The sequence below is a fragment of the Coregonus lavaretus genome (assembly GCF_964263955.1).
Source record: "Coregonus lavaretus genome assembly, contig: SUPER_35_unloc_1, whole genome shotgun sequence".
NCBI classification, from domain to species: domain Eukaryota; kingdom Metazoa; phylum Chordata; class Actinopteri; order Salmoniformes; family Salmonidae; genus Coregonus; species Coregonus lavaretus.
In genome coordinates, this window is record NW_028167181.1 from 3,469,897 (window position 1) to 3,488,780 (window position 18,884).

General features: G+C 46.6%; 1 protein-coding gene across 1 annotated transcript in view; it reads left to right on the top strand.

Annotated features, from left to right (window-relative positions):
• The first annotated feature begins 5,366 nt into the window (after positions 1-5,366).
• The window catches only part of LOC311109962 (hedgehog-interacting protein-like), a 37,916-nt gene continuing 24,398 nt past the window's right edge, over positions 5,367-18,884 (top strand). Inside the window, exons 1-3 of the mRNA XM_084188477.1 lie at positions 5,367-6,052; positions 9,733-9,925; positions 16,114-16,258. Of these exons, the coding sequence (XP_084044603.1) occupies positions 5,780-6,052; positions 9,733-9,925; positions 16,114-16,258 (611 nt within the window). The 5' untranslated portion in view covers positions 5,367-5,779. The remainder of the gene's footprint in view (positions 6,053-9,732; positions 9,926-16,113; positions 16,259-18,884) is intronic.

Sequence of the window (18,884 nt, forward strand, 5' to 3'; positions counted from 1 at the left end):
ACAATGCCATTTTAGAAGAACAGAACTGTTTGACGTTCCTCCTTTCCAGGAACAGCAACAAAAACGGTCCAGGAACATTAAAACCATTAACGAATGTATGCCGTTTACTTTCAGGGCTTTCTCGTTGAATATCTAACAAGAGATGTTCAGTCCAACGCCGAGGCTTTGTTAAGGACCCGTTAAAAAGTTGTGAAACCCATCAAGACAAAAACTGGGATCAGATCAAATAGTAATTTCCCTTCAATATGTGCGTGGTGGTAGTTCCTCATTTGTCACATATACATACACATGGTAAAACACTCCCCTCCCTCCTCCTATCTGGTTTGGATGCCATAAGGTGAGAGGAACACTCACTAGACTGAAGACTCTACCTGATGGAGAGCCTCAGAGGCCAAGCAGGAACAGATGGGCCGAGCAGAGCAGAGCGGCGCGTGGGGTACTGGAGAGGAGAGGAGAGAGCATCGACAGGCAGTCAGGGACCACCATCAACGCTGCTGCTAGCCTGCTGCCCACACCAGACCACACTTACCACACTTCCCCTCCCATTAATTTGCAGTGCACTGATGCTAAACTGTAATGAATCTGCAATTTGCACACATATGTGAAGGAGGAAGGGGGAGAAGGAGGGATGGATGGAGCATACATGGTTCTACTTTGGGTCTGTTGTTAACCCCTACTGGAAACATTTACAAATAATTGGACCAAGAAAAGACATCCATCTGTTGGATTAACCCTTCGCTAGCCTGTAGGGATGTGGCACTTCCTAGGATGGGGAGTTTGAAGAAGAGAGACAAAAAGATACAAGGCATTATGCGAGGGACATGTATTTCTTTCAAGTAACACTATGAAATCAGAACTTTTCTACCTGTGGTTACTCAGTTTCTCTAGAACTGTCAGGATCATAATTAGAAGACAAATGTATCGTTGAGACAATGAAAAAGGCGGGGTAGCATTGAGGTGTTCTCTTTAAGGAGTGTCATGCATCTCAAATCATTAGATAAGGAAGTATTCTATTTGTGATGGAGGAGTACCGCCCTCCCGGTCGGTTTGGCCCACCACGGGTCAGGTCAGACAACAGCCTATGGGGTCATTGTTTGTGAATGTCCCTGTTGGACAAAATCACTGATCAGCCCCTACTAGGTTTATTTTCCTGTAAGGAACACTGCAATCCAATGCGGCTACGCTTCATTTCATTCTCAGAGGCAGGGGAATTGCTTCCCTCTCTGATACAATATGTCCCTGACATGGTGGTGGATGGTGGGGGTCGAGGCATCGAGTGTCATGTAAACAGTCTCAGGACTACTTGGTCTTCTCGACTTGCGCAACAACCTGGTGGTGTCTCGTGCCACCGACCAGCGAGCTGCATGCGGAGCCCCTGGGTGGCTTCAGTTACTCACGGTCCTGTGTGTACTTTAGCCTAAGCATCCCCAGACTCATCAGGGCTAAGGACATTCTGCTGGGGTGGTAGAGGACAGAGAGAGCAGGGTGGGGAGGACAAGGTAGGGGGGGAGCTGGAGGGAAGGCAGTGTGGTCCCGGGTGTGATGGTTGAACCACTGTGATTTAGAGGCTGTTGATTCCGGGCAGGCGGCCCAGGCTGCCGCCACTGACCCACTGCGGATGAGTCCCGCCGCCGCGTAAGTCACTCCACTTAAAACGTCTGCATGTGTTTAGATCCGTTCAAGTGGAAATCGGGCGCCGCACACACACACACTGCTGTAAATGTTCTACTGGATAAGAGTTCTTTCTTTCCTCTCCCCCTCCAACTAAAGCGTTCATAAACAGATGGTGAAAGCCTCATTAATCTGTTGTCACGACTATTAATGGCATTGTGAACACGTTCCATGCTCGGTGCGTCCCGAAGCTTAGCGCAGCCAAACCCTGGACCATTAGAGCAGGTGTGAGAGTCACACAGTGCTTCTGTGTGGTGGAAGGAAGGTAAGGGAGAGAGGAGATGAATGAATGAATGAGGAGTTCAAAATGAGGCTCTCTCATTAACAGCCATACTAGGACTGAGATGGAATGATAGAATCGCCAGTTAGTCTGAAATGTAAAAAGTCAACAGTCACTTTTTACTTCACACTTGATTAGACACTTCCTTACTTAAAAACACAAAGAACACTGCAAACCAACTGAGTTCACTCACCGCCACCATCCACTACCACTACAAGAAAAACACAGAAAAGCACAAAAACTCTGATCTGAGTTGTGGCACTATCCAACTCCATATGCTTATGATAATGACTAAAAGAAAGCAGCGAGATTCATCACAAGACGAATACAGCTGACACTCATACTTACAGCCACACAGAGAGAGGAGAATGATTGTTCCAGTCGGTGCATGTGTTGCTGCATGTGTTTCTCATTGTGCTTACAGTTCACTGGGATTCAGCCTATGATGATGACTACAACCCCCCTAACTGGCAGCCCCACACACATACACTCACACACGCATGCACCCACACGCACGCACACACACACACACACACTGCAGCTCCTGCGATGAACCCAGTTGGGGCTGGATGGGACCCACAGCTAAGAGTTAGCCACCAGAGAGGCTTTAGGAGTAGTAACGAGCTGTGAGGTGTGAGGCTAGCGGTGCCTAGAAGAGGGATGGGAGGTGAGTGAGGTGTGAGGCTAGCGGTGCCTGGAAGTGGGATGGGGAGTGAGTGAGGTGTGAGGCTAGCGGTGCCTGGAAGAGGGATAGGGGGTGAGTGAGGTGTGAGGCTAGCGGTGCCTGGAAGAGGGATAGGGGGTGAGTGAGGTGTGAGGCTAGCGGTGCCTGGAAGAGGGATAGGGGGTGAGTGAGGTGTGAGGCTAGCGGTGCCTGGAAGTGGGATGGGGGGTGAGTGAGGTGTGAGGCTAGCGGTGCCTGGAAGAGGGATGGGGGGTGAGTGAAAGCAGAGTCCTGTCTGTCATCAGGCCATGTTTCTCATTAGGGTGACCTACAGCAGGGCTGTGTTCAGTAGGGGGGGGGGTCTGAAACAGGGAGGTAGGCTTTTACCTGAACGTGTCCAGATTAGGTAGACTACTGTTCACTTAAGGTTTGAAACATTTTGAAACTGGGAGGTAGGCTTTTACCTGAACTTGTCCATTGTGGATACACAGATTTTAAAGAAATGTTTTGCAACTGTGTGCCCTATTGACCACGGCACAGAAACGTAAGCAAAGCTATCTCCCCGTGATGCGGAGGAAGAGCAGGAGGAAGAGGAGGAGGGTGTAAGAGGATCTCACTGAGCTGCAGACCCATGTTGTTGCTCCTAGTGTGGTCATATGTAAACCTAACCATAACCCCATGGGATATTCTATTCCTCCCTCCATCCATCTGATCACATGCTGAATGAGACAACGAGGCAGAGAATTTCCCAACTGACCCTGCTTTCTCGTAGGTCAATATTTGGGTTTTGAATGTTCAACATAAAATGTGTTCAACTTAAATCTAATGAATCTTTCTCATGTCATGGAAACATAAAAACACAATTAATATGAACTGTATTAGACTAGTAGACTAGGGTTTCCTTGACTATGGTATTCCCAAGTTGTTCACGTTTATAGTTTCACCTAAAAACTATAAGTTAAAACAGCTTTAGCAGGGTGATAGGCCTTCAGATGTGTATACTAAGATGTCAAAGGAATTAGGGTGGGAAGCATCACAACAACAAAATGACAAGATAGTTGAACATGGCTGTTTGTATGTGTAGATCCAAGCCTCTTGCCACTCCGGGACTCTGGGACACATTGTTAACTTCTAGCTGTGGTCTGTCTTCCCCTCCCTACCCTGTGATTCTCTCTCTGCTGCCTCTCTATACGTAGTCCCGGCGTCCCACAGCTGCATCCCACATGTTTTCACGCTGTTCAACAATGTGGCTGTATGTCATTCTGCTGTTCTCAGACCTGCTGTGGTGCTTCTTCTTCTCCTTCTTCTTCTTCTTCTTCTTCTTCTTCTTCTTCTTCTTCTTCTTCTTCTTCTTCTTCTTCTTCTTCTTCTTCTTCTTCTTCTACAACAATCCAACACGCCAACCAGCCCTCCCAGTCTCAGCCAGCTAGTCCGCTTTCTCTTAATGCGTACTGTACCGCACTGTAAGCCACGGCGAAACTCGGTTCCAAAAATGTTCAGTGGGGTAAGACAAAAGAATGCTGCGAGGACAACTTCAGAATGCAGGGAAGGAAAGAAGGGGGGTAATACTTCAGGTCGGATCTGGCAGGCAGAGGCTCTGCCCGGGTCATAGCAACACAGAGTCATTTCCATAATTGCCCCACAGTCAAATCAGGCTGGATTCCTCTGGATCACTTTAGATTCCTGTAGATAAGCAGCCTACTGGGCTCTGGTCAGTGCCTGCCAGGCTGCGGACCCCCAAAGAAGAACAGGTGCGGTAATGGAAGTGATTTCCAGCCCCTCTGTGTGTTTCCAGAGTTTTTTTGTTGTAATTGCCACAGGACATTCCCCTTGCCTTTTGGATTGCTATCGTGTAATCTCTCTGAAGAGAGAGGCGAATGAAAGAGGATTTGTCCTGGGTTTGGCTTTGACTTATCAGTGGTCTTCAGAGGAACAGCAATACCTTTAATTACAGTTCGTAGGGTAGGCGGCAAACTGCTGACGTTGGGGTAACGCTGCCAGGCGGTTTTAACAGGTCAGGCCATGTGGTGTCCATGTGATTGGTGACAAATATTAGTTTGCAATCATTTTGACCCTTCAACATTTCAAGCCTGAAACATTGTATTTTTCATGTTCATTCACATTTCATCATTAACCAAAGGAAGAAATTGAGATTTAAAATGATCAGAAAAGTCGAATTACTTAAAATATTGACTGATGGATCAATGTATCAATAATCATTCAGGTGTGACCTCACTTCCGAATTCCAAACTTGTTGTGCCAGCCAGCTTCCTTGGCCACCAAAATTAGGCTCAAACCACTTCATCTGATAGCAATAGTGTACGTAAATGTTTCCGAGAATTGGTGGGGGGGTTTGATGTGGTTACTTTTACATTAAGACATGCAGCCTAGTGTTGGCTAATGCATGCCATTATCTGGATCACGTTCCCAAAATATATCATCATGTAAGTGCTATAGATATGGGATGGAGAATACACATGGAACGACATATGCAATAGACTTTACAATCCTAGAAAGAATAATTTATAGAATGTATTCTCTAGTGCACTTGACTTCTCAATCTCACCTCTTCAATTATTCTGTAGGCTATCACTTACGACAGCCCGTCCTGTGCTGACAGCCAGGTATTCATCGTTCTGTTCCTCGGTTGTGTAAAGCCAAGTGCGCGCACTCGTGCTGTCATACGTCACTGTGCTCGCTCCTCTTCTCGCGCGCTGGTTAAAAAGAAGGAGGAATGAGCAAGGGGAAACATGTGAGCGCTCTGAGGATATAGTGAGAGACAATTTTGTGCTTACTTTTTTGACCCAATGCACTGTGCTGAAACGGATTTTAAATCATAAGGAAGGACACAAATTAAGTTTACTGCTATTCTCAGAGTTAGCTTATTCTTTGGTTTGTTTTCTTTACGAGAGAAAAATGTTTATTTCTGTGTTATGGCATCATAACCAGCACTTCCATTAATTTATCTTAAATAACTATTTTTTCTTTAGCAAATATTTAATTCTGATTACTTTGTGCATATATCTTTCTTACACAAACGTATTATATTCGTTTACCTGTGATACAGCATATATAAATATAGAGAATATAGTATTTTGTAGGTTTGCACCGTTGCTTTCAACAGTGATTGCTCTCATTTCTTTCGGTTCCAACGTTTTTTCAATATGAGGCATTTGAAATTTGTACTAGTGTTGGCTATCGCAGTCAACGTTTGGGAATGTGGGGATGCGAAATTTGGCGAGAAGGGAGAAATAAGCCCGAGGAGAAGGAGATGTTACGACGGGAGCATGCCCAAGCGACTGAAGAAGAGGGAACGAAAACTGTCAGTGGACAGCGGTGCAAGCAGCGGGGAAGTTTGTCACAGGTTGTACCCTCGTGTGTCATGCTGCCCCACCAGGCGTGCTGCTTATCAGATAGTCCACCGGCGGGATGCCAGGGTATGTTGGGCTCGTTGCATTCTTTCATTGTGAGAGCTGTCTGTAGGCTAATGCCAAACGCCCCGGGGAATGTATTTACTGCGTTGTGTGCCTTTTTGACTTGTTGTTTGTTGACAGTAGTAGAATTAACGATATATGAGGGAGGTGGGACTGTGAGGGGAAAATTCAACCATAGCCTACTTACAAATTCTGGCGTTGTCCAGCCACTCTAGGCTTTTTTTTAGGTTTCTTGGTCTGTCACATTAAATATGTAGAAAATCCATAAAATTGTAAAAACAAATTAACATAATTTCTCGGCTAACTATGCAGTTTAAAAGTGGGAAATTATATAAGCCTCCTGTTTGTTGGTCTCGAGCGTGTCCAAAACGTTACAGTGTTACCATGGTTATGGTATAACCTTTTACGTTCATCCCAGCGCTACAAAATAACACCACACGAGCGCAGTCCAAGTGAGTCAGCACCGTCGACTATCGTTAAATTCTGCAAAGTTTTTCTTTGCATCCCACACTGCAGTTATGCTCACGCGTGGCTTGTTTGTCAGCGCGCTTAGAATGTCTTTTGCAACAATGTTGCATGTTATTATGTTTTTCTTATTTCCAATCAGTTCCTGCACATAACGTGCGCGTGTGCTGCACATAGCCTACGCTGATGCCCGTTATATACTATTAATTATAGTCATGTTTAACTGCATGGACGAACGTTTAACACTGTCTACATAGGCTACGTCGAGTTCACGGTAGAATTCGCCCTATTCTCATGTAAACCGCTCCCAACGAGTCGACATATGCGGCTGGGTGGTATCACACTTTGTGTTGTGACAAAAAGCCATATTGCATCATTTAATTTGATCAAGTCATGCAAATAGGAGGAAAAACCCTGAATGGAACAAAAATAACCTCGACTTCTCCCCCTCCCCACTACACTGCCCACACACAGAGCTCTTTTTGCTTATGGCAAAAGAAAACAACAACACCATTGTGTTTGTTAGTTTCACTAATGGGTGAAGCTGGAGAACATCACTCTCCCCCCTCAGTCCCTTGGCTCTGTCCAAGTGTTAAGGCTGCTGAGAGGGTATTATTTGTCCTTCACTCCCCTCTCTCACCCCCATCCACCCCCCTCGCTAACTTACACCTATTCCCAAAGGACAAGTGTTTTGTTTAAGATTTTTAACACCAGTCTTAGTGTTGCCTACAGCACGGCCTCTTTTCTCTAAAGGGGCTATGTGTGGTGGTCTCTCTCTCTCTCTCTCTCTCTCTCTCTCTCTCTCTCCCTGTGATTCCTGATGGTGAGACCTTATGAGGCTTGTGCAGCCCACATTGTCTAAGATTGAATGACAAGCAAATGTTTTCAAGTGTGACCTTTGTGCATTGATATGTTTGTTCCGGCAATTTCACTGACAAAAGCCATTGTGCAGATCCTATCAAAGAAATGAGTCCTCCTGTAACAGCTGCTCCTCTCCAGTGAGCTGTTTACACATTGGCTTTTTGATCAAGTCTCTGTGAGAAGGACAACGACCAGCATAAAGGAGCTTATGGAAAGGCATTTTGCATTTGGGCTGTCCATGTGAGCTGGCAATATTGTGTTATTGATGTGTTACGACACATTTCCCCCCACATGCCAAGGTATGTCACACAGATGGATGTTGTGCGTGTGTGTAGGTCGGTTTGTTTACCTTCGGAAACTTGTGTTCCTTGCGTTTCTGTTCCCGCAGTAAGGCTATAATAGCGCTCGAACAGACTGGGATCGAGCCTACTGACTGAGAATTTCTCTCTCTCTGCTTTTGAGTAGCGAGTCGGTGGTGAAATTTTGCTGCTAAACACAACAAACAAAGGTCCTCTTGTTCTGGTTTGTGGTGATGGCAACATTGGAGCCCATCCCAGCAACATATGGGCACAGGGTATGGCTGAGAGCCCACAAATGCTCCTCTCCATGGACTGTGTGCCAGCCCATGGCACGCCGAATCAATGGGCAATTTAGAGCAGGAGGGCGGGCAGGCAGGCATGGCCACGGTGGTAGTACACACATGGCTTTGGAGGGGTTAGTAGTAGTAATAATATAGTAACGTATACCACTTAGCAGACACTGTTATCCAAAATGACTTAAAATACAGTGAGTGCATATGTTTTAGGATCTGTATACTGCGGGGATTGAACCCACGTCCCTGCCGTTGTTGGCGTCAAGCTCTTACCAACTGAGCCACACATGACCACTACAGTTACAGAGACAGAGAGACAGTAAAACAGAGACATGGCCAACCAGGTTTTAGCCCAAGCTGAGCCTACCTTGCCTAATGCTGAAATGTCAACACTTCTAAAGGCTAACGGCTTTTAGCTGCTCTGCACTTTTTATTAGTATAGTATTAGTATATTTATGAGTATATTTATTGCTTGTTTATAGCCGGGTTTATCAACCTCTGTGTGTGCTTCTGGCAAGTCCTAATCACCCGTGTTTTACACTGTTCCTGATAAGAGGAGTAGAACAAACATTCTTTAGCCATCTCTAGTCGTGGTCCTGAGGGGCTATAAAACAACCAAAGGGCCTGTGTTCAACCTGTGGTCACAAAACAGTCTCGAACATGACTGCAGGGTGGCCGTATCGTTAAGAAACATCTTTCTCTTCCAGACCTTGTCAGGTTGTTGTTGAACTGAGAGAGAGAGAGCGAGAGAGAGAGAGGGAGGTGTCCATATGTTGGGCCCGGGTCTGCAGGCCTAATTGACTAGGACAGACTGCTAATTTGTTGATACCAGTGTGGGAATGATGTGCCTGTCTATCTCTAAATTGGTGTTTACACACGGACGGACCTCACACAGTGCAAAGCACTACCTGCCTGCTGCCTAAGCAGCACACATGTCTGGATGCAGGACAGATTACATTTGGTTTTATTACACCTAATTTGTTACGTAAATAATCCCTGCTAATTTCTGGGGTCTAAATCTCTTGTTTACTTTTGTTTAGTGACCTAAGTAACGCTTCAAACCCTCTAATTTGCCTCCATCCATTTTGGCCCCAGCCACCCTGACATGTGAAATGTAATTTGAATTTAACTGTTTGTATGCTTAGGTAAACATGTCGTGAGGGAGAGAACCTTTTTCTCAGAAAGTGCAGCGTAATCTGGGTTTAAAAAGTGACATTAAAAGGTAATTTTGGTGTGGGCATAGTTCATCTGGAGAAGATTTTGACATGGCTTTAGGTTTACCATAAATAAAGCTGCAGCAGTGGATCATTAAAGGTAGGTTATGTCATCTCCATGCTAATGTCTTACAATAATGTTTATTATAAACTGGTTTGTTCGAGCCCTGAATGCTGATTGGCTGAAAGTCGTGGTATATCAGACCGTATACCAAGGGTATGACTCAATATTTATTGTTACTTGTCTGATTACGTTGGTAACCAGTTTATAATAGCAATAAGGCACCTTGGGGGTTTGTGGTAAATGGACAATATACCACGGCTAAGGGCTGTATCCAGGCACTCTGTGTTGCGTCGTGCTTAAGAACAGCCCTTAGCCGTGGTATATTGGCCATATACCACACCCCCTTGGGCCTTATTGCTTAATTATACAATATTGCTGACATTCCAGCAAATTACAAGCCATGTTGAGGTGTAAAACACATTCATGTTCACTAAGTCCGTATTCTAATCCATCATTGGTCCTTGTGGCATGTGGTCCCTCCCCCCAGATCTTCTCCACCAATAACACAGAGTGCAGCCGTCTCCTGGAGGAGATCAAGTGTGCACACTGTTCGCCCAACGCCCAAGTGCTGTTCCACTCCCCCGAGTCGGACAAGGTCCCCCTCAGGGAGCCCCATCTGCCACGCCTCTGCCAGGACTACTGCAGAGAGTTTTACTATACCTGCCGCGGACACATACCAGGTAACCATTCTACTACACCAGCTACTAAGATATACCAGGTAACCATTCTACTACACCAGCTACTAAGATATACCAAGTAACCATTCTACTACACCAGCTACTAAGATATACCAAGTAACCATTCTACTACACCTGCTACTAAGATATACCAGGTAACCATTCTACTACACCTGCTACTAAGATATACCAGGTAACCATTCTACTACACCTGCTACTAAGATATACCAGGTAACCATTCTACTACACCTGCTACTAAGATATACCAGGTAACCATTCTACTACACCTGCTACTAAGATATACCAAGTAACCATTCTACTACACCTGCTACTAAGATATACCAGGTAACCATTCTACTACACCTGCTACTAAGATATACCAGGTAACCATTCTACTACACCAGCTACTAAGATATACCAGGTAACCATTCTACTACACCTGCTACTAAGATATACCAAGTAACCATTCTACTACACCTGCTACTAAGATATACCAGGTAACCATTCTACTACACCTGCTACTAAGATATACCAGGTAACCATTCTACTACACCTGCTACTAAGATATACCAGGTAACCATTCTACTACACCTGCTACTAAGATATACCAGGTAACCATTCTACTACACCTGCTACTAAGATATACCAGGTAACCATTCTACTACACCTGCTACTAAGATATACCAGGTAACCATTCTACTACACCTGCTACTAAGATATACCAGGTAACCATTCTACTACACCTGCTACTAAGATATACCAGGTAACCATTCTACTACACCTGCTACTAAGATATACCAGGTAACCATTCTACTACACCTGCTACTAAGATATACCAGGTAACCATTCTACTATACCTGCTACTAAGATATACCAGGTAACCATTCTACTACACCTGCTACTAAGATATACCAAGTAACCATTCTACTACACCTGCTACTAAGATATACCAGGTAACCATTCTACTACACCTGCTACTAAGATATACCAGGTAACCATTCTACTACACCAGCTACTAAGATATACCAGGTAACCATTCTACTACACCTGCTGCTCTCTCTCTGACTCACTACATACTGCCTAATGTCTGAATAAGGCAATATTATGATTCTGAGCAGGTCTCCTCAAGGTCCCCAATTCAAAGTCAGCAAACAGTGGTGAACATATAGGTAGCTTGGTTTTACTTACGCAAGAAGCAGTGGAGCGTAAGGACTCAATAAGGAATATTTATTTATGTAAGCTTACCTCATCTGACCTCACCTCCACTTGGTGGTTGAGCCTGCCTGCCTGCCTGCCTGCCTCACGCCCCCACACACTGGGAGAGCCTCGTCGCTGTCTCAGTCTACCCACCCTGGCTGGCAGACGTTGCCTACTGCCGCTGTCAGCCCAGCACTTTGTTAATTAGTCTGACTGCACACTTTAGACCTGGCAATCAAGAGCAGTGATGTTGTGCTTCTCTCTCTCTCTCTCTCTCTCTCTCTCTCTCTCTCTCTCTCTCTCTCTCTCTCTCTCTCTCTCTCTCTCTCTCTCTCTCTCTCTCTCTATCTCTCTCTCTCTCTCTCTCTCTCTCTCTCTCTCTCCCTCAGACTGCATGTTAAACCAACCCAGCACAGCACGTTGTTTTATTGCACCAGGTGGACAAGATTTATTTTCTTGCGCTAGCCGAGTTGTACAAATGTGTAAATACTTGTGGATTTTTTATAGATTTCTGAGTGTGGCAGCATTGTGAGAATCTTTAGTCACACTTCGACTGGTTGTAGATGCGTTATAAGGAACATGACTTCTTTATACTCACATTTACTCAAAGTTTTCCTCAATATCTTCCTCAATCTATGGAATTTAGACATAAATTGTACACACACACACACACACACACACGTAACCACACGCCCTAAACAAAGCCCCTACAATCTGCCAGAGAGCTGAAAATGATTGATTTTATGACCCTTCCTTCCCTGGCCCCGTCCTTCTTTGGCAAGCCCTCCTGAGCTGCCCTGGCTGACGTCAGCCCCCTGGCTGTGCCGTGCTGTGTGCTGTTTGGGGTGTGTAAGCTATAAGCACCCTGGCTACGGTCTAGACATGACCGGCTCTGACACCTCGCGCCACCAAGGGAGCTCCTCACACACAGCCTCAGACACACACAACCTACGGCCTGTTTAAGAAAACGCCACTCACACCATCAGTTTGTTTTCCTTGGTGATAAATTCGATGGAACGTAAACACAATCAGAGCTGCCTCGCTGGACCCGGACCTCGCCTCAGCCCTCGAAATGCTCCCCCGTACGCGTAGGCAAGGCAACGCCAGCCCTGGAGGGAGTCTCCTCCCGATGTGGAATAAGCGAGGAGATGACATGGAGATGACATGACACACTGTTTCCTCCTGGATATGATGGTATTGTGAGATGATAGGAGACCTGCTTGATAGGCCGCCCTCCCTGAAAGATCCCCGTCCTCAGAAGTAGGGCCTTTGAAGGGCTGTTACCTGTCTGCCGTGCCTCCCAGTGAAGTGCACATTCCTGGTGATCAAACGGCCGCTGCTTGCCCCAGCCAAGTCTTCTTCCTATCTGTGTCGCCGCGGCAGATTAGATCTGCTCGCAATTTGCTGAACAGAGAACAGTTTCAAACACATATGTGGTGGCTCTACACCACCACCAGCACTATCAACATAGAGAATGAGAGAGAGAGAGATGGAGAGAGAGAGAGAGACACCAGCCAGTGAGCTGACAGACAGCAGTGAGAGCTTATAGTTAAACCCAGAGCTTCATACCAGGAGCTTGAGCCAGAGAAGGAGTCAGTCACCCCCACCTTCCCTCCTCCATCCGTCCTCTCCCCCCTTTCTCCCCCTCTACGCAGATCAGCATATGTGGTGACGAATGACACATTTATTTTTCTACAAAGGTTGTGTATATGTAAAGCTGCTGAAGTGCATCAAGATGTCAAGTACTTTGGGTGGCCACCCAGGTTGTCTAGGAAGATAACCAGATGGAAGTAGAACTTTAGTGCTAGCTCACTGCCTGGGATGTGGACAGAGGTTTTTTTCCCTCTATCTCTCTCTCTTTCTCTGTCTCTCTTTCTTTCTCTCTCGCTCTTTCTTTCTTTCTCTCTCCCTCTCCCTCTCCCTCTCCCTCTCCCTCTCCCTCTCCCTCTCCCTCTCTCTCTCTCTCCCTCTCTCTCTTTTTTCCCCCAGGCCAGTACAATAAAACTGGGCTATATTGTGGAGGGAGAGAGAGAGAGAGAGAGAGAGAGAGAGAGAGAGAGAGAGAATGTAGTGCTCGGTGCCACATGTTTATGGAAGTAGTTAACCATAAATTGTCCAAATTGGATGGCCCTCTAAGTACATATCATTCTGGATACAGACAGAGGTTTTTCCTCCTATGGATTTAAGAGTCCCTTTCTGGATTTGTGTCCGTTGGCCTTTTTTTAGGGGGGTTTAAGCTATATTTTTTAAACAATTCGTTGGGTTTTTGTTCAACTTAAATTTGCATTTGTAGTAATCACTATTGCCTCTTAAGAACATGTTTAATTAAATCTAAAATATAAAGCACTGACCCAAAAAAAAAAATTGGGCCCATGTACAGTATAAATAACTAAAGATGACATTCAGAACCCTTCCAGAACTCTGCATCAACACATGCAAAGTGCTGACCAACAGTATTAAACCTGAACGGTAGCCTTTACTGTTTCTTTAAATGTCCTCCTGCTCCCGTGAAACTCTCTCCAGCTCCCCATTAGGCTGTGTACTTAGCCCTCATTTCTCCATAAAGACATTTACGGCCTGAGTCTCACTTTAACCTAGAGGCCTCCCACCCCTCCCTCCCTCCCTCCCTCCCTCCCTCCCTCTGTCTCCCCCCTCTCCCCTCTGCATCTGAAGTCCCGGGACCAGCATGGTTAAGATAACTGCAGGCACAAAGTAGGTGGGTGGCATAAGCCTGGGAGTGTGTGAGTGTGTGTTCTGAGTGTGTTTGATCTCTGTGTTGTGTTTAGATGTTTAGTGGGATATCCTATCACCTCCAGTGGTAGTGTGGTCAGCCTTGTGGTCGGTGTGGGGGGGCCGGGATGGAGGGAGGGAGGGATGTGTGGGGGCCGGAGCGAGAGATGAAAGGGGGAGAGACAGTCCTGTTTGTGTTTTTATCACTGCTGTGTTTGCTCTCCTCCTCCGCCCCTCTGAGGGTTGTGTTAAGGGAAACAATATTGTCACGGTTGTTTTTAGGTCGTGCACGGCTTTTAAGATCCACCGCTTGCTTGCGTTCTTTTCACCCTGTTAGTGGTTTTGCCCTGCTAGCATAATAAGAAGGGGGGGGGGGGGGGGGGCTTCCTAGAATCTTGGAATAATGTTGTGACTGTGGGACTCTGAAGGTGGCCAATCAGGCAGGGTTGGGTTGGGGCTGCTGTGTCTGATCGGGATATTTTCCCAGATCACTTTGTGCCCCAGACCCTGGTGTTACAACTAGCAGCTCCAAGAGAAATCAAGGTGGTCTGGGGAAGTAACCGTGTGATGGGGGCATTTTTGCTTTAACTTCCCCAAAGCACAAGCAAGCAGTGGAACACAATCAATCAACATTTGGGAACATAATTTCTTTATTTGGGTTTTGAGGCAGACAGAGTATGTCTAACCCTCCTAAAAATGTGGAAAGTTAGTGTTTGGAAGACTGGGCTGTTAATTAAACATGGTCAGTGTTGAATTAGAGTTTCTCACATTTCACATGCTGCGCCCATATGCCTGCCGGGGCTAAGGGGGGGGGGGGGGGGGGGGGGTGAAAGCATCTAGGCTGTGGCCCAAATAGGCACTGGTCAAAGTAGTGCACTATATAGGGAATAGGGTGCCATTTGGAACGGGCCCCTAACAGTGCTTTAATTGTATCAGAATTTAAGCCTATGTTATATTTAAATATTCAAAATATCTGGAAAGCTGTTAGGTATCCACAGCAGTCACCCAGGTGAGGTAGAGGTGCGAGCCATAGCAACAGGGGTCAAACAGTAATAGCAACAGGGATCTAAGGATAAAGGTAAAGATGGATGGGGCCTCGGTAGTGCACTGCCGCAGAGTTGAAGATGTGAGAAACAGTCTGAACAGCATATTCCTCACATTCTGGTCAGATCTAACCCAGTTGGCCTGTCTGGCCTGCTAACACATTCTGGTCAGATCTAACCCATTTGGCCTGTCTGGCCTACTAACACATTCTGGTCAGATCTAACCCAGTTGGCCTGTCTGGCCTGCTAACACATTCTGGTCAGATCTAACCCAGTTGGCCTGTCTGGCCTGCTAACACATTCTGGTCAGATCTAACCCAGTTGGCCTGTCTGGCCTGCTAACACATTCTGGTCAGATCTAACCCAGTTGGCCTGTCTGGCCTGCTAACACATTCTGGTCAGATCTAACCCAGTTGGCCTGTCTGGCCTGCTAACACATTCTGGTCAGATCTAACCCAGTTGGCCTGTCTGGCCTGCTAACACATTCTGGTCAGATCTAACCCAGTTGGCCTGTCTGGCCTGCTAACACATTCTGGTCAGATCTAACCCAGTTGGCCTGTCTGGCCTGCTAACACATTCTGGTCAGATCTAACCCAGTTGGCCTGTCTGGCCTGCTAACACATTCTGGTCAGATCTAACCCAGTTGGCCTGTCTGGCCTGCTAACACATTCTGGTCAGATCTAACCCAGTTGGCCTGTCTGGCCTGCTAACACATTCTGGTCAGATCTAACCCAGTTGGCCTGTCTGGCCTGCTAACACATTCTGGTCAGATCTAACCCAGTTGGCCTGTCTGGCCTGCTAACACATTCTGGTCAGATCTAACCCAGTTGGCCTGTCTGGCCTGCTAACACATTCTGGTCAGATCTAACCCAGTTGGCCTGTCTGGCCTGCTAACACATTCTGGTCAGATCTAACCCAGTTGGCCTGTCTGGCCTACTAACACATTCTACCACCAAGTGTTTCTTCACTTGTTCAGCCCAGGTCTAGCCAGGATTTGGTTTGGCCCATTCAGCACAACTCTCACAAACAACCGTCTGAAGACTTAAGGAACTAAAGCTGTGTAAACATGAATTAAGGGCAACTAACTACGAGTGGATTTAGCTTTAGCTCGCTGGTAAGTTTGATGATGATGTTGCATCATGGTTTGAATGAGGTGTGATGTCACTTGACTAGAATCGTCTTTGTCTGAGGGCCGTTGTTTGTTTCCATGGTGTTTTTCAGAGCTGTTCCAAGCCGATGTGGATGAGTTCTGTCAATACTACGGAAGGAGGGACGGAGGCCTGTGCTTCCCAGATTTCCACCGAAAGCAAACACGGGGCCAGGACTCCAACTACTTGGGAGATGAGAAAGTGGAAGACATCAACAGGTTTGTAACGTTTCACTTTCAAAATCTCTTTTACTTGTATACCTTAGGAAGAGTACATTTAAGGTACGCTTTTTAAATATTGAGTGAACCATCCAAAAAGGAGGCTTTCAGTGAGTTGAGGAAGAGAGGCCTTAGTGTGTATTGTGGCACCTCCACACTCTGAACCCAGTGTGCCACTTTGACTGGCCACCACCACCGGTCTCACCCCAGGCGATATGTACTATGAACCAGGGTCATGGGAGACATGCCAATGCCACGCCTGGATGACCCCCCCCCCCTCCGCCCCACCCACCCTCTTTACCCATCACCCATCTCCCCAGTCATCACCAAAGCCTGCCATTTGTTCAGGGTGCATTGAGCCAGGCTTTGGCCACACAATGGAAATGCTTACCCTGCGTCAGTTCAGGGCTGCAGGCCATTCCTCCCTCACTGCTAGCTAGCGGCTGTACGTCATAGACAAACTTTCACCTTTTGTCTGCTCCGGTGGAGAGAGAGCCTCTGAGCTCCCCAGCTGCGTCACAAATGGCACCCTATTCCCTACGTAGTGCACTGCTTTTGACCATGACCAGAGTCCTATGGGCCCTGGTGAAAAGCAGTACACCATATAGGGAATAGGGTGCCATCAAGCCCCCCTGATGCGAGGTGAGAACACTACTGCTGGACAAGTGACCGACTGACCGTCCTGCTCTCTCGAGCCGGACCAGACCAGAACAGACCGGACCAGACCAGAGAAACTATGCTGATGCTGTCTGTCTATGAGGTCTAGCTAAGTGCTGTCTGCATTCCTGGGGTTGATGGGGTACTACTCTAGTCGTTTCTAGTAATGACCCCTTGCTATGCTAAAGAGCACTGTAATTGTAATTGTAATTGCACTGCTCTCTAGAATGGATGACCGGGATGGCCGAGGAGAGATATAGAGCTTCTGTTGGCAGCCGCTCATCTAAAGGGAGTCTTGGTGAGCTGACTCTCCCCTCCTCATCTTCTGCCTGGGGCCGGCCAAGAGATGATGAGCAAGGAGAGAGGGCCAGGTTTTAACCACCCATGTCATCTAACATCATAAGTCTTAATCAGACCTCCCACTTCAAAACTGGCCTGAGGGCGAGAGAGAGAGGCAGAGAGAGAGAGCCAGGGAGCGAGATAGAGGCAGCGAGAGAGAGAGAGAGCCAGGGAGTGAGAGAGAGAGGCAGAGAGAGAGAAAGCCAGGGAGCGAGAGAGAGGCAGAGAGCGAGAGAGCCAGGGAGCAAGAAAGAGAGGCAGAGAGAGAGAGAGCCAGGGAGCGAGAGAGAGAGAGAGAGAGAGAGAGGCAGAGAGAGAGAGAGGTAGCACATCTGCTGTGTGTATGAACTTGACAAATGCGTCACCATGACATCATAGCACCAGACAGGAAACTGACAGGGCGAGATAACTGAACTGACACCCTTTTTCCTCCAATGAATGTCCATCCCTCCCTCAGACTCTCAATGGTAAATTCTGCCCGGCGATTGGGAATGTCTTGAAACAAGTGTGTGAGGAGCGAAAATCAGCGTCACCGCCCTCATGTGTTAGCTAGCTGTTGCGATGTTGTATAATGGAGTTTGAATGTTCTGTTTCCCACATCAAATGTGAACTGTGGTTTACGCAACACTTGTTGCACAGCTTGAGACCCCTCATCCCCCATTTAAGCATTGCTCCACTAAATTCACCCGTGGAGTGACATATGTATGTACAGTGGGGAAAAAAAGTATTTAGTCAGCCACCAATTGTGCAAGTTCTCCCACTTAAAAAGATGAGAGAGGCCTGTAATTTTCATCATAGGTACACGTCAACTATGACAGACAAAATGAGAATTTTTTTAACCAGAAAATCACATTGTAGGATTTTTAATGAATTTATTGGCATATGATGGTGGAAAATAAGTATTTGGTCAATAACAAAAGTTTCTCAATACTTTGTTATATACCCTTTGTTGGCAATGACACAGGTCAAACGTTTTCTGTAAGTCTTCACAAGGTTTTCACACACTGTTGCTGGTATTTTGGCCCATTCCTCCATGCAGATCTCCTCTAGAGCAGTGATGTTTTGGGGCTGTCGCTGGGCAACACAGACTTTCAACTCCCTCCAAAGATTTTCTATGGGGTTGAGATCTGGAGACTGGCTAGGCCACTCCAGGACCTTGAAATGCTTCTTACGAAGCCACTCCTTCGTTGCCCGGGCGGTGTGTTTGGGATCATTGTCATGCTGAAAGACCCAGACACATTTCATCTTCAATGCCCTTGCTGATGGATGGAGGGTTTCACTCAAAATCTCACGATACATGGCCCCATTCATTCTTTCCTTTACACGGATCAGTCGTCCTGGTCCCTTTGCAGAAAAACAGCCCCAAAGCATGATGTTTCCAACCCCATGCTTCACAGTAGGTATGGTGTTCTTTGGATGCAACTCAGCATTCTTTGTCCTCCAAACATGACGAGTTGAGTTTTTACCAAAAAGTTATAGTTTGGTTTCATCTGACCATATGACATTCTCCCAATCCTCTTCTGGATCATCCAAATGCACTTCAGACGGGCCTGGACATGTACTGGCTTAAGCAGGGGGACACGTCTCGCACTGCAGGATTTGAGTCCCTGGCGGCGTAGTGTGTTACTGA